The 20,573-nt window shown below is 40.8% G+C and overlaps 1 protein-coding gene across 11 annotated transcripts in view; it reads right to left on the bottom strand.

The window, feature by feature from the left end:
* Positions 1 to 5,810: 5,810 nt before the first annotated feature.
* The window catches only part of LOC130906762 (NACHT, LRR and PYD domains-containing protein 12-like), a 50,830-nt gene continuing 36,067 nt past the window's right edge, over positions 5,811 to 20,573 (bottom strand). For 6 of the 11 annotated variants that reach the window (XM_057821409.1, XM_057821636.1, XM_057821479.1 and 3 more), the window contains 8 exons: positions 16,636 to 16,806; positions 16,389 to 16,562; positions 13,778 to 13,894; positions 10,273 to 11,740; positions 7,752 to 10,194; positions 6,976 to 7,128; positions 6,823 to 6,901; positions 5,811 to 6,574 (listed from right to left, as the gene is read on the bottom strand). In XM_057821409.1, the coding sequence (XP_057677392.1) occupies positions 13,816 to 13,894; positions 16,389 to 16,562; positions 16,636 to 16,806 (424 nt within the window). In that variant the 3' untranslated portion in view covers positions 5,811 to 6,574; positions 6,823 to 6,901; positions 6,976 to 7,128; ... (1 more) ...; positions 10,273 to 11,740; positions 13,778 to 13,815. Of the gene's footprint in view, positions 6,575 to 6,822; positions 6,902 to 6,975; positions 7,129 to 7,154; positions 7,335 to 7,751; positions 10,195 to 10,272; positions 11,741 to 13,777; positions 13,895 to 16,388; positions 16,563 to 16,635; positions 16,807 to 20,573 lie in introns of all 11 variants that reach the window. The other 5 variants (XM_057822144.1, XM_057821965.1, XM_057821885.1 and 2 more) reach the window with 5 other exon arrangements.

Below are 20,573 nucleotides of genomic sequence, written 5' to 3'. Positions count from 1 at the left end.
TCCCCTGAAAATCCAGCTGGGGCCATTCACAACTGTGTCTTGACACCCGATGATACATGCTATATGGAGTTTTTGGATCAAAAAGAGGTAAGTACTTGATAATATCCCGTTAAAATCATGGTGTCTTTGATTATGCATTTAACTATGAACTCCAGTTCGGGTTTTGCGGTTTTAATTTTTTTTCTTCTTTTTTTTTAAAAAAGCCTTCCTGTTCAAAATTTTTCTTCCCCCAGAAAATTGAGATTTAAGTTTTCCGATGATGTGTCACACATGCATACAGGACAAATTTGAAATTTGTGCAAATTGGAGGAATAAGCGGCATGGAAAATGAATGAATGAATGAATGGAGCTCTCAGACCAGAACTTCAAGTCACCTGAGTGTTTTCCGCCATTTGCATACATATATACTGTATTCTGTCTATATTAGGGGTGTGAGCTTTTAACTGAATGATGATATATAACGATAGGTTATTGAGATGCTCTCTGCAGGAGTCCATGTCTTGTTTTAGAACATTGTCACTGTTTAAAAAAAGGGACCAACAAAACTGAGTCACTTAGCTGGGTCTGGGAGAGAGAACTTGATGTTGAAATGTGGGACAATATTTGGGCAAACGCCCCAAAAAATGACTGTTTGTAATCGAACAAGAGCGATTCAATTTTGCATCGAGCACATGTTGCTTCCAACCGTCTCTCTAAATATGGGGAAGATGTTTCTCCTGTTTGTCCTAAATGTCAGACAGAAATTGGTGATCTTACTCACTGCTATTGGTCCTGCATTATAATACAGAAATATTGGAATGATGTCCTGTTTGAAATACAGAAAATTCTTATAACACCACTTAATTTCAACCCGGTTTCCCTTCTTTTGGGTCTTATAAAAGACCGTATTGTAGATGAATATCAGGAAAGACTTTATAAAATTTTGACTTTTTGTGCCCAGGAAAATATCCTCATGCATTGGATTATGGATAAGGCCCCCCTCACTGTCGGGATGGCACAGGATAATAATGGAATATATTCCACTGGACTTTCTACCTCGTGTTTGGCACTCCAAAACGGATGTTTTTGAACAATCATGGAAACCAATCCTGGACTACACTCAGGATGTTTCTGCCATTTTGACGAGGCCATTTGTGTAATATAGTACATTCTCCCTGGTATAGCTTTCATTGTTCTGCACTCCTTTAATGATGTTCCTGTTTGCTATTCCCAGCTTGCTGTTTTTGTTGTTATTGCATGTAATTGACTTTCCTATACAATATATGATTTTAAAATTAAGAATTTTCGGGTAAAATATTGTCTATAAAAGCTATAAAGCAATAAAGCGAAACAAAAAATGAATGAAATGAACAAAAAAAAGATATTCTTATAATGGTCAAAATTATTTTTAGACGGTCATTTGTATACTTTGCCAAAACCACCCGAGGACAGAAAAGGCAAGATAGATAGGCTATACGTTTTTTTTTTTTTTTTTAAACCTAAGCTTTCAAAAGCGACAGCAACTACTGAGCAAGAATCAAGGATTGAAAATGTGGACCAAGAAACGCTAGAGACCACCGTCAAAATGGTGAGCGGAGTTTCAATTTGCCCCACTAAAGACGATAATTGTACAACAGAGCCACCATCGGTGTATTGCCAATGTACTTACCACCGTCAAAAATTGTGTCCCATGGCCGCGGGAGCGCGCACACACACATTAGGTATGAGGGTTGTCGACTTAAACAAATAATTGAAGCCAGAAAAGAAGCGCAGTTATATATTTTGGACATCGACGTTTACTAAACTGGAAAACCTCCGTACAGGACTTGAATTACAGTAAGAACAGTTACAGGTCATCCTACGTGTAAAACAGTGAAAAATTGCCTTTTTTAACGAGTACGTACAGTGGGGCAAATAAGTATTTAGTCAACCACCAATTGTGCAAGTTCTACTATTTGAAAAGATTAGAGAGGCCTGTAATTCTGTTTTACAGGTCATCCTACGTGTAAAACAGTGAAAAATTGCCTTTTTTAACGTTCAGTACGTACAGTGGGGCAAATAAGTATTTAGTCAACCACCAATTGTGCAAGTTCTTCTACTTGAAAAGATTAGAGGCCTGTAATTGTCAACATGATTAAACCTCAACCATGAGAGACAGAATGTGGAAGAAAAAAAAATCATTGTTTGATTTTTAAAGAGTTTATTTACAAATTGGAGTGGAAAATAAGTATTTGGTTACCTACAAACAAGCAAGATTTCTGGCTGTCAAAGAGGTCTAACTTCTCACGAGGGCTAACGAGGCTCCACTTATTACATGTCTTAATGGCACCTGTTTTAACTCATTATCGGTATAAACAACACCTGTCCACAATCTCAGTCAGTCACACTCCAAACTCCACTAAGGCCAAGACCAAAGAGCTGTCGAAGGACACCGGAGACAAAATTGTAGACCTGCACCAGGCTGAAAAAAGACTGAATCTGCAATAGGTAAAACGCTTGGTGTAAAGAAATCAACCATGGGAGCAATTATTAGAAAATAGAAGACATACAAGACCACTGATAATCTCCTTCGATCTGGGGCTCCATGCAAGATCTCACCCCGTGGCGTCAAAATGATAACGAGAACGGTGAGCAAAAATCCCAGAACCACATGGGGGGGCCTAGTGAATGAGCTACAGAGAGCAAGGACCACAGAAACAGAGGCTATCCCCCTGCTGAAGAAAGTACACGTCCAGGCCTGGCTGCGGTTCGCTAGAGAGCATTTGGATGATCCAGAACAGGACTGGGAGAATGTGTTATGTTCAGATGAAACCAAAATAGAACTTTTTGGTAGAAACACAGGTTCTTGTGTTTGGAGGAGAAAGAATACTGAATTGCATCCGAAGAACACCATACCCACTGTGAAGCATGGGGGTGGAAACATCATGCTTTGGGGCTGTTTTTCTGCAGAGGGACCATGACGACTGATCTGTGTAAAAGAATGAATGAATGGGGCCATGTATCAAGAGATTTTGATTGAAAATCTCCTTCCATCAGCAAAGGCATTGAAGATGAGACGTAGCTGGGTCTTTCAGCATGACAATGTACCAAACACACAGCCAGGGCAACAAAGGAGTGGCTTCGTAAGAAGCATTTCAAGGTCCTGGATTTGCCTAGCCAGTCTCCAAATCTCAACCCCATAAAAAATCTGTTAAAAGTTTGTGTTGCCCAACGACAGCCCCAAAACATCACTGCTCTAGAGGAGATCTGCATGGAGGAATGGGCCAAAATACCGGCAACAGTGTGTGAAAAGCTTGTGAAGAGTTCCAGAAAACTTCTGGCCTCTGTTATTGCCAACAAAGGGTACATAAGGTTGTGTTGAGATGAACTTTTGGTATTGACCAAATACTTATTTTCTACCATGAGTTTCAAATAAACCAAACAATGTGATTTTCTGTTTTTTTTCTTCCCACATTCTGTCTCTCATGGTTGAAGTTTACCCATGTTGACAATAACAGGCCTCTCTAATATTTTCAAATGGGAGAACTTGCACAATTAGTGCTTGACTAAATGCTTATTTACCCCACTGTATGTTACGTTATAAGACAGAAAAAAATGTTTTTTTTGATGGATGTGCCCGGTTTTAAAACCTCGTGGATAACTACATCACTAAAACACGGACATCAAGCAAATCAGTGCAGTGCAGTGGTTGCCTGGCTCTGCCAGACTTTTCTCCCTGTATTTTTCAAACACTGGAACAGCGGTGAGTCTGGTGTACCAGGCTAGTGCAGTGGCTCCACCCTGACTGGGGTAACATTGGCACGACATAGGTGGGCGTACCATATTCAATGGGTGACGATCTTGGCGAAAAGTATAGCCTAAGCAGCCTGATTTTAGAATTCCCCTGAAGAATGGTGGGAAACAAAAAATGCTCATTTTCAACTTATTATAAATATTCTTGTAAGTTAATTTTACTGCCAAAACTGCGTTTCGGGGTCATCAACATACAGACCCTACTCACCTACGTCACAAAATGGGCGTGTCGCTGCTTCCGGCCACCATATTGTACCTCTTTTTCAGACTTATTCTCATTGATTTCAATTAGTCGAGCTAGTTATAGAGCAATTCATGGAAGCCCCGGTGTTATCTGACGCTGTAAACTCATTGGATCCGTTGCATAAAAGGCGTTACGTGGAAAAGCTTCAGTTTATCCATTTGCCAGATCCGTATTTGATGCCTAAATCGATGTTTTTCGACCCGCTGGCTTCGCCTGACATCTGATACCCACACAAAATCAGCCTATTCTCACGAAAGTTTGAAAAACTTTAAGAGCTTGGAGGCTTATAAATGCTACGTTGCTGGTTAGGTGAAACACGTCCTCGTACACGAAAATTCGGCAGGAATCTTGTGCTCGGAAGGTGAGTTACGAAATTTTCAATTCAAAATCTTTTGTTCTTGCTAACATCCACTGTCAAGTCTAATGTATTTCATGTCATTTGTCAATGGAGCTAGGGCTTTTAATGTTTATCTGGTTTAGCGATAGCACTAACTACATACATACGTGTATGTTGTCGGCGATTAGCCTAGCAATGATCTTAATTGTGGTTGTCAGCCCAAAACCCTCTAAATATATATTTAATGCATCTTACCAGATATAAAATGACTACTACATAATCTGTGGTAGTCGTTTGGAGCCCAATTTTCTCGTCGAATTGCAGCAGTCAATCGCGGCCTCCTCCTCGAGTCTCTCGGAATACGGTAAAAATTCAAGTCTCTCCATCTATCTTCTCTGTTTTTGCAACCCACCGCCACACACGACTTCACCATTTTGAGTATTAATGTTGACGAGCAGTAAAACGTGCAATAATAGGAAGAATTTACGAAGCGCTAATGCATTTCTATGGCAAGTATGCGGACATCATGGCGCGGGGGCGTGGCTGTGACGTCACGTGAGTAGGGTCTATTGTGCCCCCGTGCCAGTGCCATATATTTAGAGAGTTGCGACACTCTTTCATGTCGCCGCGGGTGGTCACGTGCCTCATGTAGGCGTGTATAGTTACAAACACAAGCAGCGCTGTAATAGTATTCCATGAACCAGATAGCGGTGATTGGTCCATTTATGGTAAAAATAGATAAAATCACGTATTTTAAGTACTTGTTTGATTATGTCATTGCACTTTAGTGTTTATAAATGCTAGTTTTACATTTGGAGTGGTAAGGCAACAACTGAAAACTATGTAAACTGTTACACAGAAGGGAAAGTTCCCATGTCTTGGAGGGAGTTTCATGTTTGTGTTAGCAATAGCATTGGAAATCAACTTATACATTGAAATGCAAGATGGATTTTTTCCCCCCACAACTAGAATACGGTTTTTCCAGAGAATGCCCAGATTTTCTTGATACACTTACCTGTGGTAATATATTACATAACGTATTACCCTTTGATAAAGAAAATATTTAATATTACAGTAATATTTTTTATTAAATAGGTAAAATTGGTGTCATGATTCAGTGCTCACACCTAACATTTTAGAGATCGTGATGGTTGGTTGTGCAGCTTTTGGATGCACCAATCGGTCCGAAAAGGGCTACCGAATGTATGGTTTCCCGAAGGACAAAGACCGGCAGAAACGATGGCTGGCAATGGTCAGCCGTAAAAATCTTTTGAAATTGAAGGGGGCCAGCAACAACTATAAACTCTGTCATGTAAGTCACGGTATTATGACTTTTAAAAAAATTTTTTAATTTTAAGTAGAATGGAAACTGATCTTGCGAACCAAACATCAGGAACACTTTGACGAGGACCAGTTTACGCCAACCAAAGTAGGGCACACATTAAAATTGAGGCCAGATGCTGTCCCAACCATTTTCATTCATCGTTCGAAGCCAAAGAGGAGGAAACTTCCCTTTAGGAGTGTGCCTCCAACCAAAATTCAAACAGACCATACATATTGCACCAGGTTAAACTTGGGTATGATACAGACCAGCTGTCAACAACATTTCCCATGCCAAGTAATTCAAGGATAAACTACACTCCTAATAAGATAATTACATTTTTCATATTAATACATTCAGCTTCAAATACAAGAGGTCAGGAATTGTCCTGGGATTTACACACAAAATTTCGATCTACTTCATTGTTTGTTACTTCATAATTTAGCTTTATTTATGCATTTAATTTTCACCTATAACTAAACATTTCTGGTGGATACAACAGCAAAGCAGAACCAACTCCATGATATCACCAGACTGTTGACACATGGCAATGCCATAGCAGTTTCTGATTGTGGCAGATGATTTGATTCATGTAACAGTAATGTCCGTTATTTATTTATTTTTCCCTTTAGGAGTGTAGTGTACCCTTACTTTGGAGATGACAATAGGTGCAAATGTAAAAACACTGACTGCATATAAAATTAAGAATGCCTTGTTATTGTTACAGACATTCAGGGAGAAATTGAGGTGGTAAGGTTGGGCGAAAGTGAGCACAATGACGTATCCAGGCCAGGTGATCCAGGGGTGGATGAGCCGGGTGCCGACCAATCAGGAACCAGCGGTGGCGCCACAACACTAGGCCCAGATGCGCCAGGGACCACGCTGTCAGGCAAAATGGCAACTGTGGAAGAATTAATGAAGGAACTTACAATGGAGAAAATAATGAGAAGGAGAGCAGAGAGAGCTCTTAAAAAACAAAAACAAAAAAATTTTCAAATGAAGAAGAATATGGATGACGCTTCAGAACCCTTAGCAGACTTCCTCGACATCAGAACCTGTAGCTACAGTGCTTCTGATGTTGTGAGTATTGAGCAGCTGACAGAAGTATCACCACCTGAATTCACAAAGACAGAGTCATGTGTCCTTTACCATCTGGCAGGATGCATAGTGAAGAGGGTCATCAGCTTCTCACTCTGCAACCAATGCCAGTGTGCATTGGTTGAAGCACCTATCAATACCAACACAGAGAGTCAGAGTGCCGTCCTGCTGCAGATGAAAGAGTTTAAAACGGGTGCATTATACCGGCCATCGGATGAGGTCTTCACTCTCTTAAAGGATGTCGAGCATCTGTTCCGTTTGGCTACGAATGATTCCCTCATGGAATCCTCCAATGTTGTGGAGCAGCTGGAAAGAAAGGCTATGAGTTTGCACAGCAACCTTCCCTCATGCCATGAGCTGAAAAAAAAATTGTGACAACTTACATTAGGCTGCGATTGAGAATTCAATCCATGTGCATCAAAGCTGAAAGGGAGGAAATATCAACGATTTCAATATTAAGAAAACTGGTTGCCATGCATTAACTTTACAAAATCGCGCTAACAAGCACATAAAAGCCGGTTGTCTTCCAATACGCACAGATAAGTGTATGTCACAAAGGGCCTCTGAAAGAGATTTTAAAGAGATAATTACTTAATCAAGATATCACAGGCGATACATTCCCAGTTAGTATAGCCAGCTTTAAAAATAAGAATCACTCGTCAACCAAGACAAAATATATAATTACGCCATGCACATACAAATAAAGCTCAACATATACATCATAAAGCACCTCTAATAAAATACAGACGGTTGAAAATTCAAAAGAAGTCGGTTTTTAATCAACTTTCCTCCGAATATACGTTCCCAGTTAGCGTAGCCAGCTTTAAAAGTAAGAGAGAATCCCTCGTCAACCAAGACAAAATATATATATAATTACGCCATGCACATACAAATAAAGCTCAACATATACATCATAAAGCACCTCTGGTAAAATACAGACAGTTGAAAATTCAAATGAGGTCGGTTTTTAATCAACTTACCTCCGAATATACTTGACAGCCTGCCGTTCAAATGAATGGTGTCCGCCATGACAAATGCGATGTTTGTAACTATCCAAGGCTCCATAACCCGGAAGTACCCGGAAGTAAAATCGTATAATGGATCCCTATGGGAGTGTCGTGACTCTCTAAATATATGGCACTGCTTCGCAGTATAACTGAACGGGAAGTGACATTGCTTGGTCCCTCCCTCTCTTCCACATTGACCACTCGTCGTAGTTTCAGAAATGAGTGACAGGCGGTATCATTCTGCTTTCACAGACAGCCTCGTCTCCCTCCTGCTGCTGCAAAAGCGAGGGAGAACTTCCGCGTCGTCTGTCCTAGTTCTATGGGCTCAAAGTCATGGCTCGTGCTTGCATTTCGATTTAGGACACGGTTAAACATTTTCCTTTTGTGAGGGGAGTAGGGGGCGGGGGCGGACGGACTTTCTTTAGCAGGTTCTTGATCACACATACAATCACATATACAGCATGTTTGCTGTCACGAAAATAAAAATACATCGAAAGTTTAATTTCTGAATGTGGAACGACCAACACATCATATTTACATCTCGCTCTGTTGTATTTTTGTTTTTTAGTATTAAGATGATCGTGTTGAATTTTAGCACTGGTATTAATAAATAAAATAATCCGGTCAGCTCCCCTATCGTCCCCGCATCTCAGATCGTCAAATGCTGACGAGAAATAATTGTTTGCTCTTTACGATGTCGCCTTTCTACTCTCATTAGTCTGTTAAGAAAAATGTAGACATATTGCGACATCTCCCGTGTCCGCGTGCTTTGTTTTTGGGCGCTTGAGTAGCACATGATGGACGGATTGACATAATTTGTCAAACCAACCAACACCTGACACGAAGAAAAAAAAAAAAAAAAACACTCGGAAAAAAATTACATGTATATACAGTTTCATTGCAAATCAGTATTATGGTGATCATATTGTTTTTTTGCACTGGTATTAATAAATAAAATAATCCGGTCAGCTCCCCTGTCGTCCCCGCATCTCAGATCGTCAAATGCTGACGAGAAATAATTGTTTGCTCTTTACGATGTCGCCTTTCTACTCTCATTAGTCTGTTAAGAAAAATGTAGACATATTGCGACATCTCCCGTGTCTGCGTGCGTTGTTTTGGGCGCTTGAGTAGCACATGATGGACGGATTGACATAATTTGTCAAACCAACCAACACCCGACACGCTGATACGAAAAAAAAAAAAAAAATACTCGGGAAAAAATTGACATGTATATACAGTTTCATTGCAAATCAGTATTATGGTGATCATACTAAATATTTTTTTCTGTGCACATATGAGGTAAATATCGCTGCCATGAAGCCTCCATATAGTGACAGTTCTCTGCCCGCTTCACTGCCGTCACGCGACCGCAGCTCAGCTTTTGCTTGCCTCGTAGCTACCCGTGTTTTAAATTACTGTAAATTTGATAGTATGTCGTCATAGGCAGTCACGAGTTTGTTGAGAAAAGTACTACTCTAAACAATGCTCGCTAGATTTGTGTGGTGTTTTTGTCTGTTTGAGCAGCATTTGATAGGCTCCACGTTAACAAATATGTGACAAAGTCATTTCCTTTCATTTTCTGATTCATTCACCGCATAGTCATTACTGGAAAATCAAGTTAGCAGCAAGCTAGGTCAGGAACCGGAGGACCGAGTCACTGAACGGGAAGTGACAAAACTCAGTCTTGCCCCCCTGCCTGCACGCTGGCTGCTTATTGGCCACACGTGGACGTGAGTGACAAACGCCCTGATTCTGTTTCCGGTCCCTCCCCTGCCCGCGATGAGGCTGGCGTCTGATTGGTCGTGTGCGATGTCAGAAGACGCTGCCGCTTGCTCAACGCCCTCCCACGCAGCGAACAAGCACCACCTTCATAGAACGAATCAGTGCAGATGATGATTAGTTCGGTCTCGTTCACCAAAACAATTCGTTCAAAAAGAACGAATCGTTCGCGACCGATACAACACTAGTCCTGACAGAGATTGTTGAGATGATTCGTTCTGCAACGTGACTTGACTTCCCACTACTGTTTTTCAGTATCGTTTCATTTTAAGTTTTTGCTTCAGAGCAACAAATTTGAAAACTAGCAATACACATACTTTAGAATAAACAATAGCACAAAAACAAAAATACAATGGCGCGTCAGGTAAATGTGATGTGTTGGTCGTTCCATGTTTAGAAATTAAAGTTTCGGTCTCTCTTTTTATTTCAGTTACACTGCAGCAAGCGTGTCACACAGAAGCATGACTTTGATCCCATAAAAATACGTGTTACGATCGTGAGCAGAGAACCCTAAAGCAGGTACATGAGATGGCGTGGTTAGGAAGTCAAAAAAGTTTATTTGTTCCAGAGCCATGGTGTTCTTCTGTGTAGAGAGCCTGGGCAGAGGTAGTAAAAGATGTGAGGCATTTGCAGGATCCTAGGACAAGGCAAAAAGGTCGATGATCAGATAAGGTCACTCAGAAACATTCAAAATGCGAGAAGGCACTAAGAGTACACAGAAAGAGACGATCCAGCGACGTGGTGGAGCTCTAGCTGGCTTATGTAGGCTGGTGATGGTGATTGCTGACAGCTGCTGTCGCTCCACTCGTCAGGTGCTGGGCCTGTAATTGGATGACACACACAGCCACACACCTGCCCAGCCCTAGCCCTGACAATATGACCGAGGACGCGGCGGAAGTTCTCTCTCACGACTGCAGCGGCGGGGGATGGAGAGAGCGGAAACAGAACAATAGCGTCTGTCACTTAAGCCCTTTTCACACACATATCCAGGGAAATTCCTGTGTAAGGTGACGCGGGATTTACTCGGGATGTCCCGAGAATGACGCGGGTTGGACGCTTTCACAGACTTGTCCAGTGTTGCCCATTGGCGCCCTATGTGTGGGGAGGGCTGCTGGCGCGATTTTATAACCCGGACATTACGTCAAATTTGGTCGGCGTCGGCTGTCACAACGTTGGTCAAATTGTGTTTTATTCCAGAGTGCGCGTTCCCTTCATCGTAATTGCAGCCAATTCAATCTTATCAAGACCAGACAATCCCAGAGAAGATTCCTGTCGACCTACTGTCACAGACCCATTGTGTTATTCCCCCTTTTCTATATGCAGGGCAGCAGAGGGGAGAGGCTCGCTTTCGCGGTGTGCACGGAATGCTCGGGCCCAGGCGCGAGTGGAGCCGCCGCATGTGCAGATCTTGGTGACGATGTACTTAATGGACCCTTGAACGCATCTCTTCCTCCACCCTACCATCCCGTAGCAATTTAATTTCGTTGTTTTCAGTTTAATTTAGCTATTCCCAGCTATGTTTGTTGACCACTTTTCTTCTTACTGCGAAGAGAGATGAAGTGGCGATCGCCCCGCGATGATATTAACGTCATCAGCCATCGTGCTGTGACCCGTGAATTTAAGGCCTGCTTTCACGCACATCGCTTCCCGAGAAAGTCCCTGACATGAAACTAAGACTCGACCAGTTAAATGTCCGCGTAATCTTCTTGTCAGTCCACACGGGAAATTGTTTTCACACACTACTGCTGCACAGGTTTGGCCAAGAGTCAAGAATCTGCATTGGACAAGGTGATGATGCTAGAACTTTTGTTTTTATAATGTTCCAGTGAGATTTACAAAGATGACTGCCTGACGAAAACATCAAAATTCCCTCAGTCCTTGATGATATGGGGCTTCAAGTCAGGCAAAGGCACTGGGGAGATGGCTGTGGTTAAATCTTCAAAAAATGCAGATTGCACATTGAAATTTTAGACAGCTTTCTTTATTCCTTCAATTGAAAATATGTTTGTCAATGCATCATGCCACAAAGCTAAAACTGTTCAAGCATTCCTTGGAGAAAGACTCATCCAGTCAATGTCATGGCCTGCAAATAGTCCAGATCTAAACCCTATTGATAACCTGTGATGGAAATTGAAAACAAATGGTCCACAGCAAGGCTCCGAACCTCAAGGATGATCTGGCAACTGCAATCAAAGAGAGTTGGCACCAAAATGATGATGAATACTCATCAAGTCCATGCCTCAGAGACTGCAAGCTGTCATAAAAGCCAGAGGTGGTGCTACTAGAGATGTGTTTTGATTATTTCTTTGTTTGTTTCTTATGATTCCATGTTTTTTCCTAGGAATGGAGTGATTCCATATATATTTCCCTGCACTTGCTCGATAAAATTAACATTTATTGACTACCACAATGTTTTTTCTTCATTTCTTTTAGTATTTCTGAATGCTAAAGAGTTGCATTTTTTGAACAAATTCATTATTTTTTTCAAGCTATTTATCTGAATTTGTTCTACATGATAAAATGTCTGAGTGAGTGCTCATCCGAGACTGGGGATTCCATACTTTTTGCTAGGGGTTGTAGAAGATGTGGTGTGTACTTTCCAGTAAATTCCTTACAAAAGGGAACAATTTTTAACTTCAAATATCCTATGTAGAAACTCCCCAGAAGGGTAAACACCATTTATACTTTCAAAATGAATTTCTTTTGCTTTTGGTGCAATCAAAAATCTGAGAAATTTGGATCTTAAAGTTTTCGCATCCTTGGCCGGGAATGGAAATACTTGATGATAACATATATCTTGAATGCAATTGTTTCTAATATTAAAGTTTAGAAGATTTCAACTGTTCACCGTGAGTGTAGGCACTTCCCGTTCTATTAAGTTGCTGATTGGTCTTTGGTGATGCGATTGGCAACGTCGATAACCGAACCATTCATTTGGTCGGGTGGGGGGCAAATGATTCGTTTGAACGAAACTTTTGACTGAACAAATCGTACTGGATTCGTTCCCTCAAGTGCAGGGTTGTCAAACCAATTACGCAAAGGGCCCAGAGGGTCCTGGATTTAATTTCAACCAAGACTACTAACCAATGAAATTTCTGCTGAAATAAGCAGCACCTGACTGCTATCAACCAATTACACTTGTAGGAGATCAGATTAGTGAAAAGCTGACCTCTTCATTGGTTGGAACGGAATCCAGGACCCTCTTGGCCTTTTGTGGAATTGGTTTGACACTCCCGCTCAAGTAAACTGTTTATTCCGTCGCTAGGGACCACTGATGTGGCATCATGAAAGCGCTGCAAAAATGAAACTCTTTGACATGGAGTCAACATGGCTGGATGTCAAACTCTTTCCCAGTTTTTATTTGACACTGAAAGACCATGGGGAAGCCAAAATGTGATCATTTTAGTTTCACGGTAGAAAATGTTTTTCTCCACGAGATGGCACTCCTGGTCAGGTGATAGTTCTAGTCTGAATTTGATTCATTTTGTGTATTTGTTTGGTCTAATATAGTCATGTAATGGGTTATAGTACGGTATAATAATAACTCTTCAAATAGATAACGTGCCGAGAATAACAGTACACCATTGTTTAAAAAAAAAAAAAATCAGACACTGTAAGGAATTACAATGTTACTCAAGATATGATTTTTATTTCGGGCAGTCATAAAAGAAATACAACAAGGAAAGAAAAACAATAATGATAATAAAAAAGCATACAGGTACATGCATAAATGTAGCTCGAAAAGGGGTGCGAGGAAGCCGAGCTTTTATAGGCCCCACACCCTATTTCCTTCAGTATTCTTTTCAGCAAATACATCATGACTTGTACTTGAGTACATAATTTAGATGACTACATTTACTTGAGAACTATTTTTATTTTTATTTTTTTAATGTCACGATAGTCAAATTTTTGGCCACTCTATCCACCTCTGGTATTCTGTTGTTTTGATCAAAACATTTTACCGCTTTGACCAAGTGGCAAATGATGTGTTGCCAATGAAGACTTGTTAACGATGATATTTAGAACTGAAACTTTGTTGGTCAAAAGTGCACTAGTAAAAAATCTTGCTTTAAAATTGTTTTAGATTGTAATGATTAGTTTCTCAATCGCTAGCCGTGCTGTCGTGTGGAGACGAGGGTGTCAATGGAAGATATTTACCATTGAAGCGCCTGAGATCTGATGTTAATGGAATCCAAGTTGCTTGTGTGTCAGGTGCTTACGGTTATGGTGATTCTGCCTCCGGTTAGAACCTGTACGGTCAAATCTCCTCAGAATCATGTTCTTCGGGACTTTCTTCCTCCTCTGATTCGCTTTCACTGTTGAATGTCGAATCGAACCTAAGGGAGTTCCAAAAAATCGATTATTACATGCATCGCGATTTGGCACGTGACATTTCAATTACGATTCATAAATGTTGAAAAACGATAATTATTCCTCATAACTTTATGACAGCCGTTCATAGCATAGCAAAATTCAAGACACGTCTGCCGCCTGGAAACCTTTAACGGACGGACGCACAAAGTTATGATGGATGCTGTCGGCTAATGAGCGAGATATTTACTCCTTTTCGAAAGACTGGGAAATAAGTTTGTGTTTGAGACAGGCAGGTATGAGACAGGCGGTTGCGCTTCTGTGCGCGAGTTTTTTTTATAGAGAGAGAGGGGAAGAGAGATCGTTCGTTGCTCCTCGTCTTTCAGTTGTGCAGCAGTTTTAAATCATGTCAATTGAAAAATGTCCTGAGTGTGTTGCTAAGACCCGTGTGCGTCTATAAGAGGTTAGTACACGAACCCTCTTGAAGTGTTTAGCCTTTATTGTTGTTGTTTTTGAGATGTTAATAGTTTGTGCCGAGCGCTAAGCTAATTCGCTACCATGTATTTCATATGCAGAACGTGTAAAACCACTATTAAGTACAGCGGTAACACGACAAAAATGAGAAATAGTACAGAAATCTGTGAAAACAAGGTATATTGGTTAAAAGAAGTCTTATTTCTAAAGATACTTTGAAAGGCAATGTGGAATTCATTCCACCTGTGTAAATTTTATTGTACTGTTTTCGAGAGGATCTCCACCCCCTCGTCCGACAGATTGTTGAGGCTCAGGGGCAGTTTACATGGCGACTTTGCAACATGAAGACGCAATGACTGAGTAGCGGAATTGCCTCGCGTGCATATGGTGTCGGCGAAGACGAAAGGCAAAGACGAAAAATTCTGAATCCTGCCTCCCAAGTAGAAGAATTCGATTGCGGGGGTCGCAGCGCATTCATATGTACGGAAACCGCCTTCGCTTCGATGGCGTAAGCACTCGCGCACGTCACATGGGCGTGCGCAGCGGCGCTATTAAACATTAAAAACAGCAAATGGCGGAACATCAGCTTTAATTTACTGTTTTCATAATGTTTTTAACTTAAATATGTTGAACGTTTCCATTGTTGTGCCTTTTTGAACAAAAGAAAATGCCATTACTTGGAGAGGGCGGGCATGTTGTCTTCCGGGCTGAGGAGGTCAAAGTGCATCATTCGCTGTCGCCTTGTAAATCTGCACTGCCGCCTAGGGCCTGGCATGAATACTACATCGTTTTCATGCGGAATTACGATATTGTTTGAATGGAAATGGAACCATATAAATGCAAACATGAAATTTTTCGTCTTCTCGGAGAGTCGCCATGTAAAATGCCCCTCAGGTTTATCTGTTGAAGATGGGAGGGGTTTAACTGGAGAGCCTCAGACAAAAACGCCTATGACCATACTTGCTGTTTGTGTTGAAATGTCAAACATAAAACTATTCAGTCTTATTTTGTTCTGTTGAGTGTTTACCCTAACAAGTTGAATAAATATGATCAAGCTTCAAAACGGTTGGTCGAGCATGTTTGGTTGTCAATGGGACATCAACATCACAAATTTTCTAAAATGTTGATTATCACTGGTCAGTGAAGAAAACAACAGTTTGGATATGAAGATTATGGTGTCCTGAAAAAAGGGACCCAACCTGGCCATTGTGAACAATTTTTTCTTTGAAATATAAAGGCAACATTAGAGGCATGCAAATGCAGCCAACATTGGCGTAGGTGTTAAAGGGTTAAGGTACGGTGTTGAAAAAGGTTTGTTTATAACTTGGCACAGCCCTTGTCCCAAAAATTACAAAACAGATGGTGAATTTGCATTGAAATAAGTATTTTTCATCTCATTGAAACACATATATTTTTATATCGATTTGTACTAGGGACTAACTTTCAAACAATCAGAAAAGTAACTCCCTCAAAGACACTTCAGTTTTGACTTAAATTGCATTGACTAATGTAATCTTTGAAAACATGGATTTGAAATACTGTAGTCCTAACGGCTAATCCAGTTTACGTGTATGTAAGTTACAGATGTTTGTGTGTCTTAATTTCCCAAAGCTTTTTTTTTTTTTTTTTTTTTTTGTATGGGCGAAGACTGAGACAGACCTGAGGAACCGGCTGGGGACAATCTGGTGGCACGCATCACATTGACTATATACAGTATGGTCTTTATGGTCACTTATTACTGATTTCCTTCATGAAAGAGCCTTCAAATTGTTTTTTTTTTTTTTTAAAAATCAAGTGCAAGCAGGATGCAAACTTTGCAAATAGATCTTGGTCATGGTTCTTCTTGGAAAAAATAAAACATATTATTAATAATCAATAATTTAATAAATTGTTTCAAAAAAAGAAAAAATCCTATTTGTCATGATATGAAAAAATTTCCACCACGGCAAGCTGTCTGAATCCGATGCAGCCCACCACCACCACAGCTTCAAAAAATTCTAGCAGAAACCCTGAACACTCTGACAAGCAACATTGTTTTGATCCTACCTGACAGTCTGTAGGCGATAGCTTGGATCCTCTTGGACGTTCGATAAGACCCTCTTTCCTTTTTCACCTATTGGATTGTTCCTGAGGTCCAGCTCTTCAAGATGGGAGGGGTTTAATTTGAGCGCCTCAGCCAAAAAAACGCATCCTTCATTGGTGATATGGCACCATGACAGGCTGCAACAAATGATATTACTGCCTGAAGTCAGGAAGGGAACCAGGAAGATTACCAACAGGAGGAGCTCCTTACGCGAGGGACTCGAACTTGCAGTGTGGACTGGCCAGTCCTTTCGAGAGGATCTTCACCCCTTCGTCCGACACATTGTTACATGTCAGGTTCAGATGCTTCAGGTTGGATGGAGAGCTGAGAACGGAAGCCAGCGGGTGACAGCTGCCTTTTTTCAGGTCACAACCATGTAGACTGGAGCACAAAGGCAGGAGGAAGACGTGAGGGCAAGTGAAAAATAACGCCTGCTGACTTCAGTATGCTACCTTGAGTCATAATAAGAAATTATATTTCAAGATGGAAAAAGAAGCAGCACATCACAAAACCCTGTGATAAATCTGAAAAAACTAATTGTTTTATCCAAGGGCGTAGGTTTGCATTGGGACGGTAGGGACAAAACACTACCAACTTTTTAGGATGCTCAAATTGTCCCCACCAACTTTTAAGCAACCTTATTTGCATTATATAATGTGTTGGGTTATGTATATGGCTCATTTAGATTGTCTTCCTATATGATGTGACGACAGAATTGACCCTAGCATTATTAAGTGAATTATTTTTAATATTATCAGACTTCCATTTACCCCTTTTTCACTTGCTAATGAGCCAGTCCATGTTTTTTTCCTCAAACGCACGTTTGATTGGCTGATTATTCCCACCTCCCACCCCCACTCTCTCACAGCACAGAATTACGTTACGCCTCCTCTGCCGGCTTTGAAGAGGAGGGATATTAGGAGGAGGAAGCTCATACCGCAAGTATTAATGCACAAATCCGATTTTTTTGTGTTTTTCCGACTCGAGTGAGGCATTAAGTTGACGGTTTGAATGGGACAAGTCGCACAGAAGTGAACCATTTTAAATCCGATCTGGGTCACTTTCGTATGTGGTTTAAATCCGATCTGGCCCACAGTTTTCCAGAACGTGGCGACGATCTGAACTGTCAAGTTTCCCAAGTCGGAATTCATGCAGCAATTACGTCAGCAAAGAGCGACAGGAACGGAGGACGGCAGCGATTTAGGCGTTAGCGCCCAGCTTGAACTTGGCTTTCTGAGAAGAGGCGAGCTTGACAACAGTCAGAAAAAAAAATAAAATCACGGGTCAAGGCTGAGAATGCTTGGTTTTCTTTCTGTGTGGTAAATGAGCAGTACTCTATTTCAGTATCGCTTCTATGGCCGAGAGTCGGGGGAAACTGGCGTGCGTTCAATCAATCCATATAAACTTTGAGTATAAGACTAAACAGGGATATTCATGTCTCTCATTTGTGTCCTCTTTTTGGAAATAAAAATGTGATCACCTTAGAATGATGCAGAGCCAGCATGTGTAGTCATTTGTTTTGATGCTTCTGCGCATGCGGGTCCGTTCGCTCAGCGCCTGTCGGACTGCGAGTTAATGCACATGCGTAACACGTGAATGTGCTCAATGGACAAAGGCAGTCGGAACGGGTACGCCCCAAAAAAAAAAAAACGACGAAAAATCGGAATTGTGCATTAAGACCTGCGGTATGAACCTAGCCTAATTAGATGTTGTTTTTTCCAGCTGGCAGCCACTGTAAGTAATATCAAAAGTGAAAAGGTGGCATAACGCAGCACTAATTTTGCCACTGAAAGTCCGACCTGCATCTCAGTTGAGCATAACCGATAAATTAAACTGTGTGAAGTTGCCAAACTGATCAGGAATCTGCTTCAGTATGGAGGTAGATTTGTGTCTATTATTCATTCCCAAAAAAAGTCGCTTCAATCAAAATATATATTTTCAATCACAAAAAAAAGTCACTTCAATCAAAAAAAAAAAAAATGTGTTTGAATGCAAAAATAAATTTGAAAGAAAAAAAAATGCATTTCAAAACAATTTCCTTGATTGAATTTTCTTTTGTTGATTGAAACAACTTTTTTGATTGAAGTAATGTAGTTTTGCGTTTGGGCTAGAGCAGGGCGGTAAACCAAAAATTTACCGGTACCGAAATTCTTCACGATGACAGACATAATTTTGACCATGTCGGTGAATTCGGTAACTTAATAAAACAAGAAAATACAGTCTTTTCATCCCGCTTTGACGCTGTGTTGTTTGGCTATGTTCAATCCCCTTTAAGAGAGCAGTCAGTGTGCTTACGTATGGGGTCACATGGTTATCAGGAAGCCAAACAAACAGAAGCCCGGTAGGCTAACGCTAGCGGCTAACGCTACAAGCAAACGGGATGGAGTGTGGCTTAAGGGAGGTTCGCCAAACTTTCACCAGACACTAAGTAAACTCTTGGCAGCATCCAGACAGGCGTTCACTCACTGTCCTCCCTTGTTCTCACGATTTCCAGAGAGGGTGCTTTCAGTGCTTTCTACTGGTAGCCAGGCCACAGGCTAACGCTAGCGGCTAACGCTAGCGGTTAACGCTACAAATGAACGTGATGGAGCCGGATGGCAGCTCTAACCTCGTCGAAACGGCTGAACTTAATGAATGGATTGGGCACGGACTGCATCTAGCAATTAGTAAGTCGCGTAATTTTGTATCTCTGTTTGTGTGTGATTTCTCTGATAGCCTTTTGTGATGGTAAAGCATTTAGCATAAAGTACAATCCAAGAGTGAAAATTAGAATATGACCGTTTAAGGGCCCCAGCTATTTTTCTGTATGTCCTTAATTCTGTGTCATTACTCCCGTCATAAAATCTTAAATATTTCATTTGCAGAAGATCAATATAGCTTTAATGTGTGTGTGTGTCTGTGTTGGGGTTCATGTGTGCTTGCATGTATTAAAAAATGCACTGGGAAAAAACCCTGAAACCTTGAAGTAAACACTTGTGTTGAGTAATTATGTCACTGCAGCCATTGACAACAAATTGTCTTTTTGAAGTGTACTGTTCAAGCTGTAATTCATTTGTGTTACAAAGAATGTTTGCACAGGCATATTGATTTTGACAATGTACATTGTTCAAGCCATAGAAGCTGTTATAAATGTTCATACTTGAATTCTCATTGTTTACAATACATTTTTATATACTTAACGTTTAGACTGCATGTACGATTGTTAAATAAAATTTAAAGCTGGTAAAAAAATCGATGAGAAACAGTTAATCTGTAATCCATGCACTTATTCAGATTTTTTCAAATTATATAACGGTCCGCTTGGGCGAATTTATCGCCATTTATCGTTAAATCTGCTCAATTTACCGTGATACGTGCTTAAGGCCATATCGCCCAGCCCTAGTTTGGGCCACATTTTGGCTAGGACATTTGTGTCTTTATATTCAATCAAAAAATAAGATGCTTCAGCCAAAAAAAAAAAAAAAAATCAAAATAAAAAAATCACTTAAATCGAAAATGAAAAATTTTCAATCATAGAAAAAAGTTCTCAGAAAACTCAGAAATTTGCATTTGAACACTTCATTTTTCATTGAAACTGTTTTCTTTGAAGCAATCCTTTTTGTGTTTGGGCCATGTTGTGGGTAAAGTTTCACATTTTTGTCGAGCAAAAAGTTTTGAACTCATTTATTTGAAGTACTAAAAGTTTGGAACGCACTTTTTTTTTTTTGAAGTAGAAAAAGTTTGGATTGAATCATTTTCACACAAAGATCACACTTCGCCGCTATTTCTGACATGTTTGAGTGACAAGTGACTCCGCCGATGGCGTAAGCCACAGGTGTCAAACTGATTCCAGAAAGGGCCTAGTGGGTGCTGGATTTTGTTCCAACCGATAACGTGCTGAGAGTTTAACCAATGAACTTCCTGCTGAAACAAGCAACACCTGACAAAGTTTAACTGATTACACATGTAAAAGATCTAATTGGTGAAAAGGTGTCCTCTTCATTGGTTAGATAGAAAACCTGCACCCACTAGGCCCTTTCTGGAATCGGTTTGACACCTGTGGCGTAAGCCTTAAAAGCATGATGACCATTCCGCCACACGGGACCCTCCAAGGAGGTGATCTCGGGGTCCCACCAGTGTGCCGCGACAGTGCACCGTACCGCCGCGGG

This window comes from Corythoichthys intestinalis, chromosome 1 (assembly GCF_030265065.1).
Source record: "Corythoichthys intestinalis isolate RoL2023-P3 chromosome 1, ASM3026506v1, whole genome shotgun sequence".
Classification (NCBI taxonomy): domain Eukaryota; kingdom Metazoa; phylum Chordata; class Actinopteri; order Syngnathiformes; family Syngnathidae; genus Corythoichthys; species Corythoichthys intestinalis.
The sequence above is the reverse complement of the archived record's forward strand: the minus strand, read 5'-3'. Positions and strand labels throughout refer to the sequence as shown.